The following is a 25,280-nucleotide window of genomic DNA, read 5'->3' as shown; positions in this document are numbered from 1 at the left end:
TGCTAAGGGTGCACTTGATCCCACTGTCCATGTCGCTGACAAAGATGTTAAACAGCACCGGTCCCGGTACCGATCCCTGAGGAAGACCACTTGTCACTGGTCTCCACTCAGACATCGAGCCATTGATCACAACTCTTTGAGTGCGAACTTCCAGCCAATTTCTTATCCACTGAGTGGTCCATCCATCAAATGCATGTCTTTCCAATTTGGAGACCAGGATGTTGTACGGGACAGCGTCAAAGGCTTTGAACAAGTCCAGATAGATGACATCAGTCGCTCTTCCCTTGTCAATTGATGCTGTGACTCCATCATAAACAGATTCGTTGGGCAGGACTCTCCCTTGGTGAAGCCATGTCAGTTGCCACGGAACACCTCCACATTTTCCATGTGCCATAGCAGAGCCTTCAGGAGGATCTGCTCCATGATCTTGCCAGGCACAGAGGTGAGACTGACCGGCCTGTAGTTGCCCAGGTCTTCCTTCTTCCCCTTTTTGAAAATGGGGGTGATGTTTCCCCTTTTCCAGTCAGTAGTCACTTCACCAGACTGCCATGACTTCTCAAATATGATGGAAAGTGGCCTAGCAACTTGATCTGTCAGTTTTCTTAGGACCCGGGGATGGATCTCATCAGGTCCCATGCACTTGTAAACCTTCAGGTTCCTTAGATAGTCACAAACCTGCTCTTCACTTACAGTGGGTGCTCTTCACTTACAGTCCCCACCTTCAGCTTCTGCAGCTTGGACAATGAGGCTAGAGCCCTTGCCAGTGAAGGCTGAGGCAAAAAAGTCATTAAGAACCTCAGCCTTCTCCATATCCCTCATGACCATTTAATGTTTCAATGTTTCCCAAGGCATTCGAGCATGGCCAGCAGGTTGAGGGAAGTGAGGCCTCTTCTGCTGAGCACTAGTGAGTCTGTGCTAGGAGGGCTGGGCCCTAGTCTGGGCTCCCTGGTGCCTACAGGCAGGGACACCAGGGAGTGACTCTGGCAGAGGATTCCCAGAATGGTCCAGTCCTGGAGCAGATGACCTGCATGGAAAGGCCAACAACACTTTCCATGGAGCAGGAACACTCATGGGAACTTTCTCTCTGGCAAGGAGAATGGCCCACAGGAACAGTCCCAAGGAAAGCAGCTCTCATCCCATCAGCCCCCTGCCCTTCCATAGTGGGGCAACCTTCACTCCACAACCCTCCCCTCATGTTGGGGACCAAGCCATGCATGAAATCTTAATGGCCTCCTGAAGCCATTTCCAGGCTGTTACAGGAAGGGCCTCCAGTGGTGGTAGGAGACTGCCACAGAGATCTTGGTGTCCCTTCCTGCTCAGCAAGGGTTTCTGGCACCTATGAGTCAGATGGGATGACTGCAGAAGATGAGAAAGGGCACACAGAGGAGGAGGAGCAACGTGGGGAAAACCACAAGGGACGAATGAGCTTCCCTCTTCCAAGCAGCAAGCAGCCTTGCAGACCATATACAACAACTCACCCCAAGACAAGTTGCATTGCCACAACATGTCACCATGGCTGAGGTCCCCCTGAAAAGAGGAAGCGATGGCTTCAGGATGACCCTGCAAGACAGTTATCACCTCTCCTCCCCACCAGCTTGGGCCCAGCTCCTTCAGGAAGCCCACCATGGCTCAGTCAACACACAAGTCCGAGCACACTGTGCAGCAGTGGCAAAGGCCCTCCAATGGCTCTTGTCCACTGCCAGAAATGGGACAAGGATGTCATCTGGACGACAGCTATTTCTCCTACTCCTCTTGCATCCCTTCAGAGGTCGTTCAGGAAGGACAACACACTTAGCACAGGCCTTGTACATTCACTGGAAACCACAATCATCTCACCTGACTTTCCTTCCCCACCACCTCTAGCTAATTTCTCCATTTCTCTCCATCACTTCATGACAACTCAAGTTCTTTAGTATCCTCCCCCTGCATAGGTTTCTGACACCTATTTGCACTTTAAAAAGCTCTCTACCAATTATTTACAGTTACAGTGTAATTATTGTGTAGTTAATGAAGAGTTAGCCAAAGTACATGTGCTTTATAGTTACTGTTTTCTATTAAGCTGAAAACCAAATCTGCACAGGACAAATCTGTGTGATGTGCAACTCAGAAATTTGTGTGATTAGATTCTGTTCTTAGGTTATTTTGAACTATTTTTGTCAGCTACAGGTGTGAAAGTTATTTATTTGAACTTGTAGCCTCCCTTCAAACCTTGTATAAGTGATGGGTAGCAAGTGGTACATCTCTAATTCGCTGAAACAATAGCTACTTTGGTGAGAAAGTTTACACTGGCAGCCCAGGCACATCACGTGTAGGTGTAGTTGGTAAAAAAACCAATTAAGTCTGTGGGTTTTTTGTAAATCAGTACTGTGAAATGGAAGGGGAAAAGATCATCTAGATAGATGTATTTTTAAAATTCTTTTGGTGATGAGCTTGCAAAGATAATGGCTCCTCTCTGTTTACTCTGAACTGTGAGCTCTATGGGGATAAGAATGCCTATCCACCACTATGTATTCTGTTTCAGGTATTACTGTAAAGCAGATTTTCAGATGCTTTCAGATAAGTGTAGTACCATACTATTGTAAGATGATAACTGAAAAGAAAATAGCTCTAATGCTTATTATATAAGTTCGGGGTTTCTACAGAAGTAAAGGACTAACCAGTCTAAATTATTTGATTGGCAAAACTTAGGGATTCAGAAACCGAATCCTTGAAAATCAGACATGCAATTCCACTATGCATGCTACAGGAAACAGGGAGCAATAATAAACGCCATTCTTTCCAGCTTTGTAAATCATAACTCACAAGGAATTAGACAGAATGTTGATGTTTATTATAATGCTTAAAGGTAATTCTCTATGGTACTTTTTTGTTTTCATCATCTTAATAAACATTTTAAATTGTTTTCATATCTTTATCTACTGATTGATTTCAGTACAAATCAAAATTTGGGATTTAAACCATTACTCCTATCTAACACAAAACGGAAAATGGTCTTTTTTTTCTTTTAAAAATACAATGGGAATATAATAGAAAAGGAACTGTGTAAATTAAGTCCATGTGAAGGATGACTTTACCATACCATATAATAGAAGAATGATTAAGAAAACCAGTCTCATGAACCGTAGTATTTGTGAGCTCTTCTTGCAGGTAGCTTTTATTTCCAGTGCTTACTGGCTGCTACAAATCACAGTTAATATGGAGTCAATTCCCAGTGCAGCTTATCTGGACCTGCCAATGGACCCTGTTATCAGCGCCCTGGTTTGCCTACTCTACTAGCATGCTGTGGATTAAAATAGGTGCCCTGTTGGTGAGGACACTGTTCCTGCTTATGGCAGGGTCAGACTCTGCCCCTGGTTTGCTCCCTCTCGTGGAGTAGTCCTGACCTTGCTACACCCTTACAAACCCATAGGTTTCATAGGAAAGAGCAGCAGAAAGAGATTGTTATGCTGAGTCACAGGAAGAAATGGTCACATACCACGTCAGTCTCCCAAAATGCCCAACATCTTAATGGAACAGTTTTGATGGATTAAGTGTAACCTGTGCTGAATATACAGAAAGTTGAGACCAGAGATGGGGGAGGATGGGGGTTTAATGTGTTTGACTGTGGTGGTCTCTTTTTTTTCAGTATCATCAGATCAGTAGTTTGTGTTGTTGGGCAACAAATCCCTCAGAATTCACTGGCTCTAGACTGTTCTGCCTGTGACTCCACGTTCTTAGCCACATTGTTTCGGCTAAGAAACATTTGGTTGGTGGAAGATGAGGGTATGAATCTCCTCAGTCTCAGAAGGGTGTTAAGCCCAAGCACGTGCTTTAGCTCCTAAGCAGAAGCAGCAGGAGCTAGTCATTAGCACCAAGTAGAAATACTGGGCCAAACATAGGGGAATGATTTTAGGCACCTAAAACCTTAGGCACTAGTTGTAAGGATGTGGCTTCTGATTGTAAAATCTGTTCTTACCTAGGTGTACGGTTCAGGGCTGCTGGTTCTATCCCAAGGGCCTGACATCTTGATCTATTAGTAGAATTAATAAATAAATAAATATGATACTGCATTGATTTCCAAAGGGGAATTTGAAACAGTTCAGTATTTTTTCTGAAAACTGATCAAAGGAGACTAAGTCATGTAAAGCAGCATGCTTTTTGAGGTTCCTATCTAACTCCTCAAAGCAACAATCTTCTGGACACCTTCAGTAAGCTTCTCCTGATACCTAGCCTCTACCTGGTTCTTTTGAACTCTGTTCCTGAGTATGTCCTGCATTTGCTTTGTCTTAGCTGAGAGCAAGCTAGTAAAGGCCTAAGATTCAGCACCACTGAGTAGAAGAACGAGTCAAACCTGCGCTGCCAGGAGGAAAGGAGAGAAGGAGCCAATGGCCAAACATGTTTATTATGCTTAATGAAAATTAAAATCGTATTTTTCTGAGTCTCTCATATTCAGGAAGCTGTTTCACCACCTCTGGTGATGTTAACAAAGAAAAATGTGTTTGTGGTGAGCATCTTAATGATTTCTAGTTCTTCATTAATGGCAAATACCCAGGGCTGAAAGGGAAAAGTGATCCAATTAACATATCTTAGTCAAGGCTAGCAGTGCTTTTAGCATGGGACAGAGCCTAGATACATTCTCATGATTTACTAGTTACACAGCCATCATCCAATCCTGCTACTTCTTTCATTTCAACATACACAAGTTGCCGAGTGTATTGAGCGGTTTTACTTGCAGCCCCAAATGTTTATCTCTTTGAAAATGGTGGTATGTTATAGCGGGTACAGAGATCTGGCCAAGTCATAATAAAACTGATGTATTGCTTTAATGAGCCATTACACTGACCAAAGATAAGGCAGCCAGCAGAGGGGGCTAAAGCCTCACTTTCTTCCTGTAGGCAGCGCTACTGGCGAGTGATAATCCAAAAAATAAAACCAGAGCAAAGCGTCGAGAAGAGACACTGAAACACAGAAACGTTAGGTAATGTCAGAAAGCCCGATATTCAGCCAGAATGCCAGAAAGCACAAGGAGACTTCAGCAATTAACATCACAGTGGGGAAAAGAGTGGTTTGTTTGCCCAAGTGATAAAAAGCCATGCTAAGCAGTGGCAAAAGTAGCTGAACCACAAGCATGAGGGCAGCTCATATGAGGTGAGTACAGATATTGCAGTAAGGAAAAAGTCAAAGATAACCAGACTAATGAGTGAGTAATTCCTCACAATCAAATTCCTCACAATTACCAACAACAAGAACAGCAAGGAAAAAAAAAGGGGCAAAAAAAAAAAAAAGCAAGCAAGCTCAGTTCAAAGACAGTTCACCTAGTCAACCAGTAAGCCATGAACTGATAGTAAAGATGCTGTTCCAGTAATCTCTAATCACAGCAAAGCTCTGTCACAGAAACAATAGGTTTAGAAAAGAAGACAGTACAATAAAGTGTATGGAATTAGAGACACGTGCTGTAGGTATCATTCTGTGGCACAGCCCAGCACCAAACTGCAGCAGCAACATTCTTGCAAGTAGTTTGTCACCAGAGAAAGCTGTGTTTTATAAAAACGAAGTTCTCTTCTTATTGAGCCCACCTTGGCTGAAAGATAAAACCAGCAAGTGTCCTCAGTTGTTAATCCTAAACCAATCACAGTGATTTTTCCCTTTTATCTGATGGGGAAGCCCATATTTATTTTCCAGCTAGGCATTTTATATAGGGAGAAAAAAGTGATAATAGACATTAAAACTGTTAATAATTACCTAGATAACTGTCAGGACCCTGTAAGCCCTGACCTCAGCCCACCCCAGTCCCCAAGAAGATGCCCAATGCATCTAGGCATTGGGGCTGGGACTGCCCTGGCTGCTCCATCTTTCCCTGCTGCCTGCCTGGCATGGTGTGACGGGCTCTGATTGCAAAGCCCTGCCCTGCTGGCCCTGGGGAGCCCCCAATACTTCCATTCTCCAGCCCCTGGGGAGCCACCAGCCCCTGCAGAGCCCTGACATCATCCAACCTTCCCTCGCCAGGCAAGGGAGGACTAACTGTTCCTACTGATCTCCTTTCTGCATTGTAACATTGTGTTATCGCTTCCATGTGAAGCTTTCAAATTGCACTGAAATGGGCACTTTCATAGAATTGTTTTTAAATCCACTGTCCTATCCCGAAGCCTTTCAATGAGATATGAAACTTTGCTTACTGAATGCTCACCTGCCATTTTAGGCTGCAGCTGCTATTTATTACACCAAAGGTGAATTGAGTTTTCCTAAGTGAGTAACAATGAAATGCTACAGAAGTGAAGGCATGATGTGGCGTTGATCATGCCCTCCTAGTTCCAAAATATCTCATGGATTAATGAGGAACCTCTTCCTGGTAGAATCTGTACTATTAAATACCAGAAGCTATAAATCACTCTTCACAGCTGTGATTTTACCATAATGTATGTTGGTCTAAGTTTTTTCTTGCTGAACAGCTGTTTTATTTGTTTACTACACCAACAGCACTGGTACCTAAGCATTTAGTATTTAAAAAAATACATCTGAAGAGTATATGTAACCCTTTCTAACAAAGAACCCAGAAACCACTATGCACACATAGGAGAGAAAAGCCTTACATAGCAATCTTATGGAAGCCTTTATAAAAATACTGCTTCTTTAGCTACCACTGGATCAAGGCATTTCTAAAATAGGTTGTAGCCCACAGCAGGAATGTGTTTTCCTTCACACACAAAACCTAACTGAATGACTGCTGCACATCTACCTCTGAGGCTGTTAGGGAACATATTACCAGCAGATCACCCAGACTGCTAAAGATCATTTTGCTTCCTGATGTATTGAGAGAAAGCACAAATCCCATGATCTGACCCAGTTTTGCCAATGCTGCATGACTGCTAACATGTGATTATTCATCCAAAATGAGAATATTTTGGTGAGGATGAGACAGACAAATACATTATAAATCAAGCCTGACTTAAGAAGATTCTTAAGAAATTAAGAGTGGGGCTCAGATTGAAGAAAGCAGCCGCGGACTGTTCAGATCTCAGTTAGTTCATTATGATGGGAAAAAAGTCAAAAAGGAAAAGAAGAGATATGCCAGTTTGAGTTTTTGTAACCTGTTTAAGATGGTCTGCATATATACAAGAAAAGGGTTCCCACCATGATGAATTTCCATTCAGAACTATCATTTGATGCTTTTTAGAGCTTTCTAAGTATATAATATACACTTAGTCAAAGGACTGAAGCACTATATTTTCCTCTATAATTACTTTCCAGAGTAATTCCTGGCAAAGGACTATGATGGAGGATTACAGGGGGAAGCTAATGTGTAAAATGGCCACGGCAAAATAAAATCTCTGACTGAAGTGCCTCAAACTGTCGATTGGGGTTTAGCTCCCTTGATAATGTCTTGTGCTTCTGTTGTCTGGTTTTGATGACAAAGATTCTGTTCATGGTGTGTTTTCTCATGTCATTTCCTTCCACAGTTTTTTGCAGCTAAAATGGCTATTCTCTACAGAGACTGGACACCATTTTACATGCCAAACAGGACACAACAGGAACCTGTTTTGCAGGTAATACCTGCGTCTCACTTTAATTTCTGTTAAATGGACATCAATCCTAAAAATTACAATTATGGGACAAATTATTAATTTTAATATTTTGATATCTCAAAATTGTATTGAGACTAAAACTCATAGACATTTAACAACACTTGGAGGGTTCTTCATGTTCTTATTTTTGAATTTTTAGATTTAAAACATTAAAGTTAAAAATATATATAATTAAATTTAAACAGCTGTACTGTTAATATAATTCAGATTTTTACCTTGAATATTAAGATAAAATAAACGTAAGAATCCCAAAACAGAACTATTGAAAGTGTTATTAGTTGTAAACAATTTGGATGATGAACACAAACACACTCAAATACATCAAAATAAAGTTAAGCTTCTTACTAGCAAAAGCAAAGGCATCTTGAGAAGCAGATGGTGTTTATTGCTTTCTGTATCCAAAGATCAGTTTTCATGCTCATGAGAGCTCACACTGCAATTAAATGCTGTGTGTTTTTACATACCACAAAAAAAGTAATAATTACCTGACTTCCTGATGTGTTAAAAAAAAACAAAAATTAAAAAGTCTTTTGCCTGTATGTTGCAATGACTATTTCAGAAGCAGTAAAACATGCTGATTCCACGACAGCAGAATTTGATCCTGACTTCAGCTCTGCTCTCTAAGGTCCTGCTTGAAAACATAACCCTAAAAATACTACACTACATGTTGCCATTGTCCATCTGAATCTACAGAGAACCCAAAACAATGGAAAGGATGTGTCAAGGCTATGAGGACACCAACAGGCTCTAATTGCCCTGAGATCCATGACAGATGGATGGATCAACCATGACTGCTTGATACCCAGTAAATTAGGTCTTCCTGCTAATGCCTTACCACCCACTTTCCATCAGTCATGGTACAAGGACAGCTAGAATCTGTCAAAATCTGGCAAGCAGATTTTGATTACTGGATTATTTTGTGGAAAGCTCCAGTACCTCAACAACTGGCAAAGCTATGGACCAGATTAACATTCCTGGGAACCAGTGGACACCATGCATGAAGCTAAAACAAGACCTTTTTACAAGTCCCCCTCCAAAACCAGACCTCTGCAAAGTGCAGGGATGCACCTTGAAGAGAGGGTTGCTCTTGGGGCTCTGAGTGCATCAACAGGCTGTATTTGCTCTGGTCAGCCTTTTGGTACACTCAGTGTGCTGGCAACATGTGTGATTACCTCCTAAATTCATCTCCAGGCCTGTCTACACAAATGCTACTGGAGCTGAAACAGATACACCTGAGCTAGCTTTGAACTAGATGGCCTGGGAACTGATGATGCACAGTATCTCACCACAGGTTAGCTGCCTAAAATGCTAGGTGTGTTTTCTGGTCTGCTGTGGTGGTAGTATCATGCTAGTTTAAAGTGAATGCATATATGCTGCCATGTCCTGGAGCAACATGTCCTCAGGGACCAGCTCAGGAAACCTGCAGTCCAATAGCTGTGCAGTCTTTTCAGATGTTAAACAAAGCAGCATTTCTGCTCTCAAGTTTCTCTTTACACCTAGCATCTCCCACCCCACCTCCTGCTGCTACCTGCCTGCAGCTGCGTCCTGCTCTGCACCTTCCCTACCACCACCTGACCAGCACATTTCTTGCACTCTATATTACCTATGCTGTTCCACAGAACTACACAGAGGACCCAGAGCTACACACTAGGTTGTAGGGAAAGCTGGCAAAACAGGGCTACAGTGAAGGCTAAAGGAGCCCACAAGACCATGTATTGATGAGCAGTACAAGGTTTCTTCTTGGTCTGTGCAGAGCAAGTGAGATTCTGAGCCAGCATTCAGACAACAGCAGGATGACTTATATTAGGTCAGTGGTATTAGCTTGAGAAAAGGAGAAAAGCAGGATGCAAGCATGAAAAATAATCCTTAACTGTATGGAAATTAATAGCTTCAGCAACAGTGCCACTTTTGCGTTTTGTTCCACAGTCCTTTGTATGTGATACAAACCACACTGCATTGACAAAAGCTGTATTTTGTTGTCCATTACATTTCAGGTATCACTAGGAAATACTGTACAAGATTATCTATATTCCATTCTTTCCAATAATAACATGAACAAAAAAAAAAAAAAATCAGCAGGCATATACAGCATTAGTTATTACACTGAAGATCCAGAATACAGAAACAAGTATTTTTTTCTAGTGTGTATAATCTCAGTAAAAAGCTCTGTCTTTCCAGTACTACCTATTTGATGAAGGTAAAGGACAAACCAAGACTCTCAGTCCTACTGCTCAGGCATGCACTTAATGGGATAATTTTCTGTTGGCTTCCTCCAGGCTCTGTGACAGCCTTATACTATCCAGTTTTGAATCCCAGAAGACAGGTTCCTCTAAGTGCAAGAACCAAGGCCTTCCCAAAACCAAGAACTCTTTTTTGATCACAACTCACCAAAATGCTGGAAACCTCCCCCACTAGCGATGCTTTACATTTCAAACACATCTGTACTTCCCTTTTCCAAGTAACCCCAAACAGAGGACCTAGACCTGAGATGCTGTAATAATCTTGCTGTACAGTCTGTGGGCTACTGGAGTCTGTCATCTCCATGAGGACAGAAAAGCCTGCTGAAGTGAGTGGGAATGGCAAGTACATAATTACTGCTCCTCACAACCAACATGGAAGTAGATCTTCCCATTCTTTATTTGAAGTGTCTAGAAACCGAACTTGAAACAGGTACGGGAAAATTTCTGGTATTATCAGCCAGAGTCAGATAGACTGAAGACGGCAGAAGTAACAGGAGCATTTTAAGGTATATATAAAAACATACACAACACCCAAAATGGTACTGTTCCACGCAATGATCTTACAGTACATAATTTCCCTTTCACTTAACACTGGTAGCAGTTCATGGGTGGACACAATCTCAGTGTGAGGAAGCTGGGACTGCTCTCCCCTCTCACTGGATACGTGTGTCCTGGAGAGGGAGGCAGGAAAGGGTTGAAGCTGAGACCCTTGAGGTGCCATTCAGGACCCATGGTTTACATAGCAGTCCCAGAGACAGGTTTTAGCCATTGCTGGCAATGCCCTTGCCAGAGCAATGGAGCTGTTTATACTCTCAGTGCACAACACAGGCTGTTGGAAAGAAGCCATGGAGTTGAGCTGGGTAAGTGATATCTGTGTTATGACAAAAGTGCTGGAGACAAGTAGTGGAAACAATGGTCAAGTCCTCCCTGTACCTCAAGTAAATCCACTTCCACAGAAGCAAGCAATCCTCTTGCACCTTTTTCTCTAATACAGTGGAACAGCATTTCCTTCTCCCTCTGATAACTTCAAAGCAGCAGTCAGTGCATACTGCCCTCATATTTTTTTCAGGTTACCACCTCTGTCATTAAGCCATGCATCAGAATGCATGTTAGTTTTGATAAGTCTAACCTTAGAGATAAATGGCTTAATTGCCAACTGACCTGCAGAATCCAACAAGCTACAGCTCTGTTGCCTCTCAGGCAGCCGGGAAACCTCCTTGTGGATTGCTCCTAGCAGCCTCTGAGATGCTAAACATAGCTCTAACCAATGACCTTTTTAAACACACTGGAGGAAAAAAACCTTGGGTGAGAGCCAAATTCCCTATAAAGAGCAGAACAATAGTTGAATATGTGGTTCCACATACAAACTTTGAGCAAGACTCACCACTAAATATCACTGGTTTGTCTTTAGGTCTTGCTTCACGTTTTGTTTTGAGAAACAAGGTGTTCCTAAAAATGCAGTGGCAAAGTCTACCAGCATTAACCGGTTGACAAGTGACAACCAGATCTTGGATCTCCCTAAATATTTCTGGTTAGATCTCTGGGATACTTATATGTAGGGTAAGCAGATGGGTGTGAGTTTAACATTATTGGCTTGGGGCGAAAGTATTTAAAGCTTTTCATGTGGCAATTTCCCTTTCTCCACTGGCTGCCAGTTTGCCTTTCTCATGTTCCCTGTTATCCATACTGTCTCCTGCAAATGGCAGTTCTCTGTGCTGTGAGGGGGTGAAAACATGTTGTGATTGTTTACTTGCTTGCAATTAGTTATTTACATCAGTAGAGAACAGTCTCACTTGTTGGCGGCTGTTCAGTTCCTAAATGGAAGGAGCTGATAAGGAGGAGACATAAATAATTACCAACTAGTAGAGCTGGTCTACTCTTTCCTGTCCTAAAAGAACTGAGGTGCTGGTTTCTGGTATTTTGTGTTCCTCTTTGAGTCTTTCTGTGATTCCCAAGAATGTCAAGCCATGGTTTGAGCTATTACTTCAGCAAACACTGTTCTCCTTTTTGACCATATAGCTGCTAAAAATAGAGAAGTATTTCCTTTGAAAACATATGGCTTGCTTTTCCTTCAATTTTTCACTTTTCTGAAGACAGAAACTTAACCCAAAATCACCTATTTGCAGACTTTTTCTCATTCTCTTTAAGAAGAAAAATGAAACAAAAAAAAAGTTTTACTTAATCAGAGGTGAGAGGACTATCTGAGAATTTCTCATTTGGTTTTGAATTCTCACTTAACGCAGTTCACATCAACAGAAGATGAAGGTGCCATGCTTTCCCAAGACAGGTCTTGCTAATTTACACTAAGTTTTAGTATTTTTTGATTTGTCCTGAATTCCTTAAGCTTATGCATACAGTGTTTTTAAACCATCATCCTTAAATGTTTCATGTGTTAACAAATTTAAATAGGCAGTAATGGTGCATTAGACAGTTGATCAACTGGGGTTAAAAGTTACAAATGGGTGCCTCTGAGTGTCCCGATCTTCCTAAACATTGCTTCATCTTGAAGAGTAGCTTCTGCAACTGCATAAACATGTTTCTGTTGTTATTGTAGCCAGGGACAAATTCTGTCTAATAGATTAATTGGCCATGAGCATGCTCTACTGAAGCCTACAAACACTTGGAACTAGTAGGTTAACTACAACACTGAGAGCAAAATCATGTCAAGTACTTTATCAAGGGTCAACTCTTTCAAGGTCGTGCTGTAACAATCTCATTTTCCATAGAACACAAGCCTAATGAAAGCTCTCAAAGGAGAAGTATTAATCACCTCTCCTCTTAAGTTTTGTATCAAACAATGCCATTTCTAGCAAAGACTATCTATGCATGTTTTTTAATGTTTATTTACCGCAGATAAGTGTACTTGAAGTGTTGATATATGAGATGCTTCTGGGAATGTTATCTCTTGAACAACAAAAAAGGGATGGGTGAGGGAGGGACAAACTTATAAACTGGTAGACAGAGATATACTCCTTGGCAACCAAATACAAAATAGTAGCTTTGTGGCCTTTTGGGCTTGCCAAAATTAATTGACTTTGCAAAGCTCTGTTTAGCGAAGAAAACAATTTTAGAAAAATGTGAGCTCTATAGTGAAAGAAAATCAACAAAAATTATTATAGAAAAGCTATTGAAAACTATGCTTTGTAGTATTTAGATGCCTTGATCATGGGTCACTGATGTTTTTAACACAATCAGATATGTCTTTCCCCTACTGTGCTCCTTCCTCAAAACCGAGCTACTGTGACTTACTTCACTATAGGAAAGCCCTACAGCTAGATAATTGCAAACGGCTTATACATGTGTCCAGTTTAAATTATATCCAAAACCTTTTCTTTTTAAAATTCTAAGATAATTTTTTTTATCCTATCTACTGTTTGCTCCAGCAAGATACGAAGCCAAAACATTCTGTTCTGCTAACACGCCAGGACAGAAGAAAACCAGTTGCTTCAGCTGGAGTTAAATTACAAGAAAAAGAGATTGGATTGAGGCTAATATGTCCAAGTAAATCTATGTGCAACTACAGCCATTGGAGCTTCGTTTTTTTTGCTTGATGACAGACTACAGAGTTGCCCAGCAGAGACTGATAGCTTTAAGACAGCCTGTTGTTAGGGAGAATAAATGACTTTAGCTAACAGAAAGTTCTTTGAGGGGCTCCAGAGGCACAGGCTGTTTTTTATTTTAAGTGATTATTTTGTGGCAGGAAAATTAGAAGAACATTTCCATTTTTTCATGCTATAAAAGTGCAAGATATTCTATTCCTGGGTCCATGAAGCTCTTCACTTTCTTCTAAATGGGACTGTCCTGTCATACGTTGAATAGCCACATGCTTCTAGAAAACATTCCTGCCAGTCTGAATAAAACCTCGTTCCTGGTGCTTACATATTTTTGCTATCCAAAGGAGTTTCTAAGTCATAAAGAGAAGGTTGTCCATGTGCCTTTGTAGGCAAGTTTTGATGTCCCTCAGTTCTCTCATAGATCTATTTCCAGGCTCCTGAGGCTTGATGTTTTGTCGAAAGGTCTTGTGCTTATACGTATGGGATCATACACAAATTAGAGTTGGTTGGAAATTGTGGTAAAGGAACAATTTTTCTGCTGAAAATACCAGTATGTCTAAATTAGAAAGTAGTCTGGGAATGTGTTGGTTTCAGCAGAACTGGAGAAGGAGACCAGACAGGTTTTAATGGAAACTTGCCTAGCTTTGGACTCTACTAACAGGCAGCCTGCCTGGCAGGGAGTTTGGGCATATCTGACTTTCTGGTTTGCCTCAAAATAAAATATTTTCAGGGATTTGAAGCCCTCAACCAATGGAAAATGCTACCTATAACATGGGCGTATGAGGATATCTGTTTTTATTTTTTTCTTCAGCTCATTCTAGGTTGCATCCAGAAATGCCTGATAGCCCCATTGCATGTAACATGAAGTTGTCCACCTGGCTCCAATCAGAAGTAACTAGCTAGTATTTCTATAACACCTAGAAAATTTTAAAACTAATTTATAAATAGACACTACTATTTTGTATTTTTCTTGAGACCTTTCACCTTCATATGTATAAATTTTTACAAAGCAGTCTGAATCAATAGCTAATACCAACACTGTTCAAATCACAGCATGAGACACACATACAAAAAGATCTCCAACTTTCTGAATCAACTGCCCAAATATATGTTATTTTAAAAAACATCCACAGCTCCTATTAGTAATGAGTACTTCACAATTTCAAAGCATTTAACAGCCTAACATATTTGCTGCTCTTTAAAGACCACTAAGATTTGGATTTTGCCGTTTCTCTGAGTTTAGCTGGCACTGGTCCAGAACTGACAAATTACATTCATGCATCCATTACAATCACCAGAAGCACTGACCTTACAGAAACCTTTAGTTCAATGCTCTGCCATTCCTAGGATTTAAACTCCCAAATTCAACTGAGTGCCTGTATCTCCCACTAATGTCTGTGCTGCTATGTTTGTATTTTTTCACTCTTATCTCCCTACGTCTTGTTACCAGAATATCTGGATGTCCTCTCCTTCCCTGGGCACCAGAATCATGTTTCCATTTGGATTCTATATCACTAAGACTTTCTAGAGGAGACCTAATCAATTTTTTAAACACTCACAGAAACAGTTTGTCATCATGACTTCATGATCAGTGTTCATGGCTCCAATACATTTATCATCAACCTTGACTGTGAGACAAAAAAATCAGGAGGTTTTGGCATATGACCTATGACACATCTCCACTGGAACGGGAAATTACTACTACCATTTACAAAGTAACACCAACCTCTTTGTAGTACGCACATTAATTAATGTTTCTCAGGTTCAGTATCAAAAAAGGGAAAGAACAAAGGCATATAATGATGCTGTGCAAATACAGCCCATAATAAATTAACACCAGTTTGATTATTATGAAGACATCCAAAACACTTTTCTTCTTGAATTTGTGGAGTCCACAAGTTAATAAGCAATTGTAATGTTAACATCAAGGAATATCTTTTTATTTTGTTGGTTTCTGTAAGAACAGAGGGGTTTTCCACAAAAGTGTAACCAAATTCCATCAATAGCACCGTATCAATGCCACAATACAGTATTTGTTTTCACTATAGAAACAAATGGTTTCACTATAGAAACAATGTTAGCCTGCAGGGACATTAATGCATATTCAGCCTATTACAAAATTCAGCTTCTAGAATAAGATGGATTGAATTTCTTACATAAATGATGGAAAAAGTCATCAATAATTTCATAGGAATAAAATAAAACTCACGTAGCCTGTGGCTTCGTGCCCTGTGGTTAGGTTATTCTGTGCTTAAAGTCAAGTACACTCAGATCAAAGTTCTTCCTTCTAACTTTTGTAACATCTCTCTCCTGAAAAGACTCTTTGGTGCCAAACAATCTAATTGAGCTCAAAGTGAAGTCTTTTCATCTTTGGGGTTACGAATTTCTCTGTCCTCTATCCAAATGTTTATTTTAACATTTGGGTGAAGAAATTTAATATCTCTGATGTGTCTCATCCCCTGTCAATATTAGTTGAAACTTGCCAACTGGCTCAAAAGTTTTTGGTAAGGCACTTTCAGACAGACGCGCTTAGACAGTGTGGTTGCATAAACCTCATTTCCTTAGGAAAAGAGGTTAAAAATTAATATCTATCCCCATGTATTTTTAGAACAGCCAAATCCTGGAACTTCACAAAATCATAAAGACAATTCTGTTTAATATTTGTGCAGCTCCACTAGCAACATAAGCCATTCCATCATATCATCCAGTTGAACATGCAACCCTAAGCAGTAAAAGAAATATTCCACTTTAATAAAATTAATAGTTCTTGAGTTTCTTCCCTTTAATACTGCTCACTTGCAAACCTAAAGTTTATCATCATAGACAAGACATCAGCTTAGTATCTCTCTGTAGCTAGTGTACAGATGAAAAGTAGCTACTGTAGTTCTAAATTGGAAAACATGTCAGTTCAATTTCTGTGCAAAATGTCCAAATAAGTAACTGTTATGCTGGCAAGAAACACCCTGAACCCGATAATAATAATAATAATAATAATAGTCCCTAACTTACACTTATGAAAGCACATCGTGTCCAGACCTAAGCTGTGACATCAAGGTCAAAACCAGAATCTTGAAGCAGTCATATGCTTATAATTATTCTGAACTTTAGTTGTTGCTCATGTTGGTCATATTACAATCACATCATTGGAAAAAGCAAAATACCTGCTTGCATTCTAGAGATAATCATGAAAAGGACAGAAATGAGAATTTGATGGTCCCTTTGAGATAAACAGTTATAAATAATGGGCTATATGCTCCATTTACAGATAAAAACAGAAGCAGAAGAACACTATGCTAATTTACTTGCTGTAGATATTTAGTTTCACTGAGAGCTGCTGCACCCGAAGAACTAAAGGATATGCAGGCAAGTGTCCCACAGTCGTTAAAAGGAACCACTAGACCCTTATATTTTTGCCTTTGAATGTTCTTTACATCAGCAGCAGTTGCATGCCAAATGAAAATGGAATATCAGCCAGAATGGTAGCTGTTAACCAGCTGCATTAACACAACATGACTATAGCATTTCTTACCTGAAGCTGAGGGAAGTAGAAAGCAAACTTCAAAGAGAAAAAATGATAAGAGAAAATTACAATTTTAAATTTTTCCCAATAATCTGAACTCTCTTCTTTTTGTATTACTCACAGTGACACAGACTTTGCTACACAGAATCTTTTCTAAAGGAGAAAACCCTTATCTGGCCAACCCCATTTTACACACATGTTCTTGATCTTCTGTACTCTCCTCCCAAAGTTTTAAGTTAGTGACATTATTGGTATTGTTCACACTTTTGTAAGGTAAATTCACTTTCAAATTACTCAACAATGATTCCTTAGATGAGTTCTTTTCAACAAGCTGCCAGGAACTTGTATGTGTGTGTGGATGCGTTCCTCTCTATGAAGAAGCTGTGGGAGTCAGTCCAAAGGAGAAGAGCGATAACAAAGTAAACTTAGGGCATGTTTTCATATGAAACTGAGCAGCTGTCTGCTGGCAAAAAAGTAGAGCTCTCCCTCATCCCATTCCAGTCTTGGCCAACTGGTTAGTACTGGTTCCAGCACCAACAGACCATTTGCTGACATGCTGTAACTCCTTAAGGTATCAAAAGCTACTCACTTTCTTGCTGGGCTAGATTTCTGCCATTACAGTGAGTTGACTTAGGAGGGCTACAGCGAGTGCCAGAAGGAGCACACGTTATGCAGAAGAACTGAATGGCCAGGAAAGACGTGAAGGTGAGAATGGGAACCTTACCCTTTTGGTATTCATAAAGTATTATGCCAGGTCTTGTGAAACCATATTCCAGGAAGGACATTCTCCTTATCTTTCCCATACAGTCGACAGAAAGACAGACAGCATCCCCTAGGAATGATTTACAGCAATAGCCATTATTCTCTCTGAGTCACCATTTGGAGGAGTTGTTTCCCCATAAATCATAAGGGAGCCTGGAGAGTAGATCTTGTTGCTAGGCAAACTCTGCATTTGTGAAATGTTTTGCAGTCAAAACCAGGTGGTCTGCAGTCCTTGCCAGATGATTTGCAGTGTTACTTTTCAATTATTCTGTACAATTTTATATGAAATTTAACCAGTGATTATGCTCCACTAGGAGCACTAAGAGAAAAACAGTGGACAGTACTTTAAGATGCTGTATGTGTATACACATTTAAGAATGTGTATTACTGACCTGACAGAAGACCATCCACTTTTTCCAGCTGGGTTAGGTCTTTGCTGGCATAATAAGTTGAACTGGCTATCTAAGGATATCCAAGGACAACTAAAGCTGGCAGGAGCAAGCTGAATGGCTAAGGTGGACAAGGGGAGCAGAACTGGAGGTGGTTTGTTAGCAATGGGCTGTTAGATCAGATCACCCCACCCCATGGGAACTTATGCAATATAAAGACTAGTCTAATTTTTAAATGAGAGCAAGATCTAACACTCATTTAACAAGTGGCCAAACCAGCACAAAGTAACCTGGAACAGCTGTGACTTCTCACTTAAACTTTCGCAGTGTTACACGACAAGATCATAGTAGGCCTGAGAACACAGTCTAAAAGACCCTCTCATGAGCCTCCCTCTTGCCTTAGACTTGCCTCCCTTTTCAACCAGCCTGTGGTTTCTCTACTGACTGCCAGCAAGCCTTCCAGCTGTGCTAACTCCAGCAGTGATGCTGACATCCGTTCACTAAGAACTGGACTGAGACCAACAGCACTTTTTGTATCTCCCCAGAGTCATTACTTCTTCTTCTTTGCTATTGACTTGGATGAGATTCAAACCAGTTGCCTACGGGTGAAAGGTTCCTTCTCCTGTCATGCATTCCATGCTCCCTCTTTCCCCTAGCTTCCAGCTGTCATCTCCTACCCCTTCTTCCTCCCAGTGGCTCTCTGAGCTTCTTGACCATTTTCCACTGTCCCACAGTTCCAGGTCTCTGTGCCTATATCCAGCCTTCTGATGTCCAAAAGCTGCTAGTCCTTTTTTCTTTGTCCTTCCTGCTTAAGTCTGTTTCTCTTTGTTCTTAAGCTAGCCTGCTCTTGTATTGCTTTTCCTCCAGTTTCAGCATCCCTGGCACCAGTCCCAGTTTCTATGACAATCCAATCTAGCTTCCTGTCTCTTGGTCCCAGGTTCTCCCCTGTTCTTGTTTCACCAGACCCAGCATAGCCATTTGTTCTGCTTCCTCATGTCTTAATCCAAGTGCTACCCACTCAGGTTCTCTCTAAGCTTCTGGCTTTTAACTGAAAAATTCAGCCACCCAGCCAACAGCAGCTGAAAAGACCAAAATTAGAAGTCACTGGATGTTCCAGAGAAATGGAAAAGACAGGACAGGGTGGTTGGACTGCAGTGAGTGAAAACAACAGGGCACATCTGAGGGGAAAAAGGTACTGTGGATGCACCTTGCTTGTTGAGATATAAGGCCAGTTAGCCTCAGTGCAAACCTGGGCAAACTCAGGTGTTTTTTTTTTCCTGGAACCTGAGCCAGTGCAGCTGTGCAGCACAGGGCTGCACTGTGATGCAGACACAGCCTTAGGCTGACACAAGATGGCCTCTATCACTCACAGACTAATCACACAGAAACACAGAGTGTTAGGGGTTGGAAGGGACCTCAAAAGATCATCTAGTCCAAACCCCCTGCCAGAGCAGGACCACCTAGAATAGATCACACAGGAACATGTCCATGTGCGTTTTGAATGTCTCCAGAGAAGGAGACTCCACAGCCTCTCTGGGCAGCCTGTTCCAGTGCTCTGTCACCCTCACAGGGAAAAAGTTTTTCCTCATGTTTATGTGGAACCTCCTGTGCTCCAGCTTGCACCCGTTGCTCCTTGTCCTGTTGTTGGACATCACTGAGAAGTGCCTGGCTCCATCCTCCTGACACTCACCCTTTACATATTTATAAACATTGATGAGGTCACCCCTCAGCCCCCTCTTCCCCAAGCTAAAGAGACCCAGCTCCCTCAGCCTTTCATCATAAGGGAGATGTTCCACCCCCTCAATCATCTTTGTGGCTCTGCGCTGGACTCATTCAAGCAGTTCCCTGTCCTTGAACTGAGGGACCCAGAACTGGACACACTATTCCAGATGCGGTCTCAGCAGGGCAGAGCAGAGGGGGAGGAGAACCTCTCTTAACCTGCTGACCACACCCCTTCTAATATACCCCAGGATGCCATTGGCTTTCTTGTCCATGAGGGCACATTGTTGGCACATGGTCATTCTGCTGTCCACCAGGACCCCCAGCTCCCTTTCCCTCACCCTACTCTCTAACCTATACTGGTACATGGGGTTGTTCTTTCCCAGATGCAAGACTCTACACTTGCCCTTGTATTTTGTTAAACTTCTCCCCGCCCAGCTCTCCAGCCTGTCTAGGTCTCACTGAATGGCAGCACAGCCTTCTGGTGTGTCAGCCACCCCTCCCAGTTTTGTGTCATCAGCAAACTTGCTGACAGTGCACTCTGTTCCCTCATCCAGATCATCAATGAATATATTGAGTAGTACTGGTCCCAGTATGACCGCTGAGGGACTCCACTAGATATAGGCCTCCAACTAGACTCTGTCCCATTGACCACAACTCTCTGACTTCTTTCCTTCAATGACTTCTTTCCTTCAACCAATTCACAATGCACCTCACTACCCGATCATCCAGACCACACTTCCTCAGTTTAGCTGCAAGGATGCTGTGGGAGACAGTGTCAAATGCTTTACTGAAATCAAGATAAACCACATCCACTGCACTACCATCATCTATCCACCTGGTTATGTCTTCATAAAAGGCTATCAGGTTGGTCAAACATGACTTCCCCTTGGTAAAGTCATGTTGACTGCTCCTAATGGCCCTCTTATCCTTGATATGCCTAGAGACAGCACCGAGGATAAGTTGTTCCATCACCTTTCCAGGAATGGAGGTGAAAAAAATAATGTATGACAGCAACCAGTTATCTCTTCTCCCTGAACACCAGTGAAACCACAGTGTTCTATCACCAGTCACCACTTCAGTGTGTGCGTGCGTGTCGGTGCACATATAGTGATCATCTTCCTTCGATAGGCTTGAGTCATGCCTTCCTGCTTCTGATTCTTTGCCTCTACAAACGTGGTATTAAAACTGGACTATCTTCTCCACGCTTTTTCTACATCTGAGGTGGCCTGCAAAGACTTGGCAGTGTAACATTCCCCACCACAACTACATTCTAGCACTCTGAACACGTACATTGGATTCTGGTTTTTGTTTATGATCATTGCTACCTTGGTGTCTGAAAAGGGGTCAATAATCTTATTATCTGACTTCATCCCTTACTACCCAGTTCACATGTATGTGTATGAACACAATATTCTAGACTATAATTGAGCCATTGCAGTTGTAATTAAATGTATATATGTTCCAGAAACAAATTCATCACACTTACAATTGAATTATTTAAATGTGTGGATTTACCAAGTAACTTCATTACCATACATAACTCATCGCCAATATATATTGTACTTTTCATTCAAAAGATAAAATATGTGGGTTATACCCTAATATCTTGACATTCAGATGTGATTTAAGTAAGTGCATAGCTGAGTTTAGAAATCAAATTCAAGCCAGGCACATACTTCTTTTTCTTGACTAAGGACCATATGGCAAACAGGTGGACTCTAACATATATTGACATCCAATACCTTAAGGCTCTTACATAGCCACAAGAATTAGTTGGTTAGGATCATTGTATTGCTCTTGCATAGCTGTTTCTCAAGCCCTCACCTCTTTCTAACTTCTCAGTGAGCTCTTTCGTTCTCAGGAATTTCAGGAGTTAAGTTTTTCACAGTACTTCCAGTGAAGCTGAAAATTACCTAAGAAGGTTTTCAGGACTGGGAAGGGGAATTCTCAAGGAAATTCACTCACCCCTTCACACAATTCGTTTTGAAACCATAATTTTTAGCCTACAATAACTTCACTAAAATAACGCAAATTCCAGATTTAGTTAGGCAAAAATAGTTCCCTTTTCTAACACTCTCTATGAAGTTCCTTAAGAAGCGTGAGTTTAGTCCCTTAAAAGAAACTTGAAGTATCAGGTACACTACAAATGTTATAGAACATGTGATTATCTTGGTAATTTCAGAATGCAAGAGGAAGGTCACCTCCTGGAGCACTTGCTGTTCCCTCGCCTTGCACGTTTCTGGAAAGTTAGGTTCTTTCTAGCAGAACTGGCTCCAGATCAGAACAGACTCCAGTCCCTCTTGGATAGACACTTCCCAGAAATTTGTACATGAGTTATGTGGTCTTTGTGACATATGAAGGACAAAAGGACAACGAAGGGATGCTGCACATCCATTTCCTCCAGGCTACACAAATATCAGCTATATAATTGGAAGACTGGATTTGTTATGAAAATAGTCATCATCATCAGATCAACTCTACATAAATTACCCCAAAACCACAGATATAACATGGGAAACTTTTTTTTAAAACAAATTACAGGTGGTTCGCATTATAAAAGTAACTGTATTTTAGATTAGCACTTTATTGCTTTAACAATGTTTAAATTTAATGATATTCGATGTCGTATACTATGCTCTTTCCAAAACAGAAACTTGTTATATATATGAGCACATCATGTAATTATTGGGATAATTATTAGGACAGATATACTTAAGACAAAATGCTGGCAAAAACCCCTATGTTTAGAAAGTTTGCTTTCAAGCAATCTCAAAGGAAAAGTTTTAAAAATATGTCAATTTACATATTCTTTCATTTACGTTAGAAATCCTTGTACTGTTAAAAAAAGAGTTTCCTGTTAGTAATACAAATATTTTCTCAAATATTTGGGGCGGGGTGGGGTGGTGTATAGATTTATTTTATTATTATTTTATTTTAATACCCATTGCAGAATATAAGTACATATTAAAGGTCAACCTTAGTCTGAGATAAGAGCAACACAGATCATGAAACAAATGCATTTTAGCAAGATAAGTCCCAAGCTCAAATAGGCTTGAATCAAGACCATTCACATATTTAAATCTACATAAATTACATCTGTTTAAGCCTTAGGAGTTATTATATACTATAAGCCTAGTCCTCAAAAGAGGCCCTATCCTTTTACTTGGCAAAATTTCATTAATCAAAAAAATAATTTAAAAAAAATCCTTATATGATCTTGAGGGGTGAAAGGAAGCTAGGATTAATAACACCATCTATTTTAAGCCAAATAGAAGCATCATGATTCATTCTTACAATTGCCATATATTTTTCTGGGCAGTTCCTGACACTTTTTCCAAAATGCAGTCAGGCCATAGTTCACCTGAGAAACAGAGTAATTTCAACAGTCTGCACTTCTCTAAGATATAGGCTAATTTTATAATAAAAGCAAGGTCTTTTGGCTCAGTTTGCACTCACCATAGCCAGTAAAACTTCCTCTTGCCTCAATGAGAGCACAACTGGACCCTTTCTACAGCTAAGGTGACAAATTATCATTCTGTTAAGCAGCATTCAAAATAGTAATTGAGGTTTTGCTAAGCTTGACAGGTACCATAATCAGCTTAAAGAAAAAAGTAGCAGCTGTATTAATGTATTAAGCAATGTTTTACAAGAGTAAATAGAAGCCTTAATTTCCTCCTTGCATGTACTATATACATGGTACAATGAAAAATTTTTCATTAAATTTGTACTCGTGTGTTCATGACTGTGAATCAGTTCAAATTAGTAATGTTATGATTAAATGTTTATCCAAGAAATCAATTGTTTTGGCACTTCAACATGAGCAAAATGACCTTATAAAAACGTGACTTATCTGACCACAGCTAAATAAAAATGTGATTTATCTGATCACAGCTAAACCTTCCACATCTCATGCTAAAAACTGCAGTGTCTGAAGCTAGAACAATGTAAAAGCAGGCAAAGAAGCAATAAAAACTGTCGTGAGCACATAGGACTTCCCCTCAGAAATATCAAATATACACTGTACGTCTTTGAAGACAAATATCACGTGAAGAACAAAAAGCCTTCCTCTGGAAATGTTAATGGACATAGAGGCTGATCCTTTGAGAAACTGGATTTTCCATTGCTTTCAGTGAGATTACTCATGCAACAGGTTTTAAGCCCAGGAGCTCAAGTATTATGATTTCTGTCTGATTAAGTGGACAGTTTCAGATTTTTCTTACACCAAAGACTATGTGAAAATGTAGGTACTCACACAGTAAAATGATAGATAAAACACTTCCATCCACTGGGCCTCTCCAGGAAATTGTAGACATCTCCCTGTGTACTAGTTTTAGTTAAATAATGGCTATGGAAACACTTTGTTGTACAGGCCCTGCGGACTTCACTTTCTGTCAAGGCTGCAGCCTTCGTGCCTTCCTTAGAGTTGCAGGGAATCCCAGATCCATTATTCACCAGGGTTTCTGGATCCAGCGCCACAGAAGAATACTGCATCTTTCTTAAGTTCCCCCTGACTTCCAGCAACGCTGCAGACTTCCTATTTCCATTCAGACTGCTAAGCTGGGAAGTGGAGCCTTGAACATGTCCACAGCGGTTATACATCGGATGCCCAACAGTTTCTCCGCTATCACAGGACATTCTGTAACAACGCAGAGGTATTAGTAACCCTGATCAATATTTAAAATCATAAAGAAGGTATTGTATGTCCTCCCAGCCCAGGGTGTTCTCCAGCAGCCGATAAGATGACTTTCTGCTGTTATCACAGAGCTTCGCTGAGACACGAGTGTGAGCTGTCAGCTGTCACCTGCCGTCACTCACAGCCTCTGAAATTAAATCAGAAAAACATATTAGACAACAACACAAGCTAGACATCAGAAGTAACAGAAGACTGGGAAAGGAAAGAGGTTAAGACTTCTGGAAGAAGAAAGAAAATTAAGATTCAAAGTCACATTTGTTAAAAAGGAAGCTTAAAACTATTTAAATAGTGCAACACTAGTACAGCAGCAGAGTTGTCTTGAGAGCTGATCCTATGATATTATTTTAAGCTGAGCAGTTCCTGAATTATCCTGATTAGAGGTGCAACTGAAAAAAATTCCTGGAATTTACAAACTTGCTGTTGCCTGAAACATCTGATCGAGGTTTTGAACTTCAACACCTACAACATCTCAAATGATCTTATCTAGACTAGAGTGTCAATGACAGAAAGATTTTAGGACTTGAATAAATTATTTCAGTCATCTCATGGGATCTGATTTTACAGTCCACAGTACTCAGGAACAACTTTTCTCAAGTGTAAAAAGGAGGATGCCATTAACAGTAACTGTCACTGGGAGGTTAATTCTCTTACAAGGGAAAAGATCAAAGACTTCTGGTCTGATTTCTTGATTTTCTTCAAGCTGCTTAATGTTTGCTGCTAACTTTGCTATTCTCAAGTACGTAGAGAAAAATAGAAAATAAGACTTATATAGATAAATATATATGTCATAGGGCAGACTTAAATTGCTGCTAATACACAGATACTAGCAGCAACATTA

The 25,280-nt window shown here is 40.6% G+C and overlaps 1 protein-coding gene across 1 annotated transcript in view; it reads right to left on the bottom strand.

Annotated features, from left to right (window-relative positions):
* LOC104347009 (potassium voltage-gated channel subfamily KQT member 1) overlaps positions 1 to 24,384 on the bottom strand; it is a 518,893-nt gene extending 494,509 nt beyond the window's left edge. The window contains exon 1 of the mRNA XM_086465940.1: positions 24,002 to 24,384. Coding sequence (XP_086322066.1) covers positions 24,002 to 24,384 — 383 coding nt within the window. The remainder of the gene's footprint in view (positions 1 to 24,001) is intronic.
* Between the last annotated feature and the right edge of the window lie 896 nt (positions 24,385 to 25,280).

This window comes from Leptosomus discolor, chromosome 1 (genome assembly GCF_034619465.1).
Source record: "Leptosomus discolor isolate bLepDis1 chromosome 1, bLepDis1.hap2, whole genome shotgun sequence".
NCBI lineage: Eukaryota > Metazoa > Chordata > Aves > Leptosomiformes > Leptosomidae > Leptosomus > Leptosomus discolor.
The sequence above is the reverse complement of the archived record's forward strand: the minus strand, read 5'-3'. Positions and strand labels throughout refer to the sequence as shown.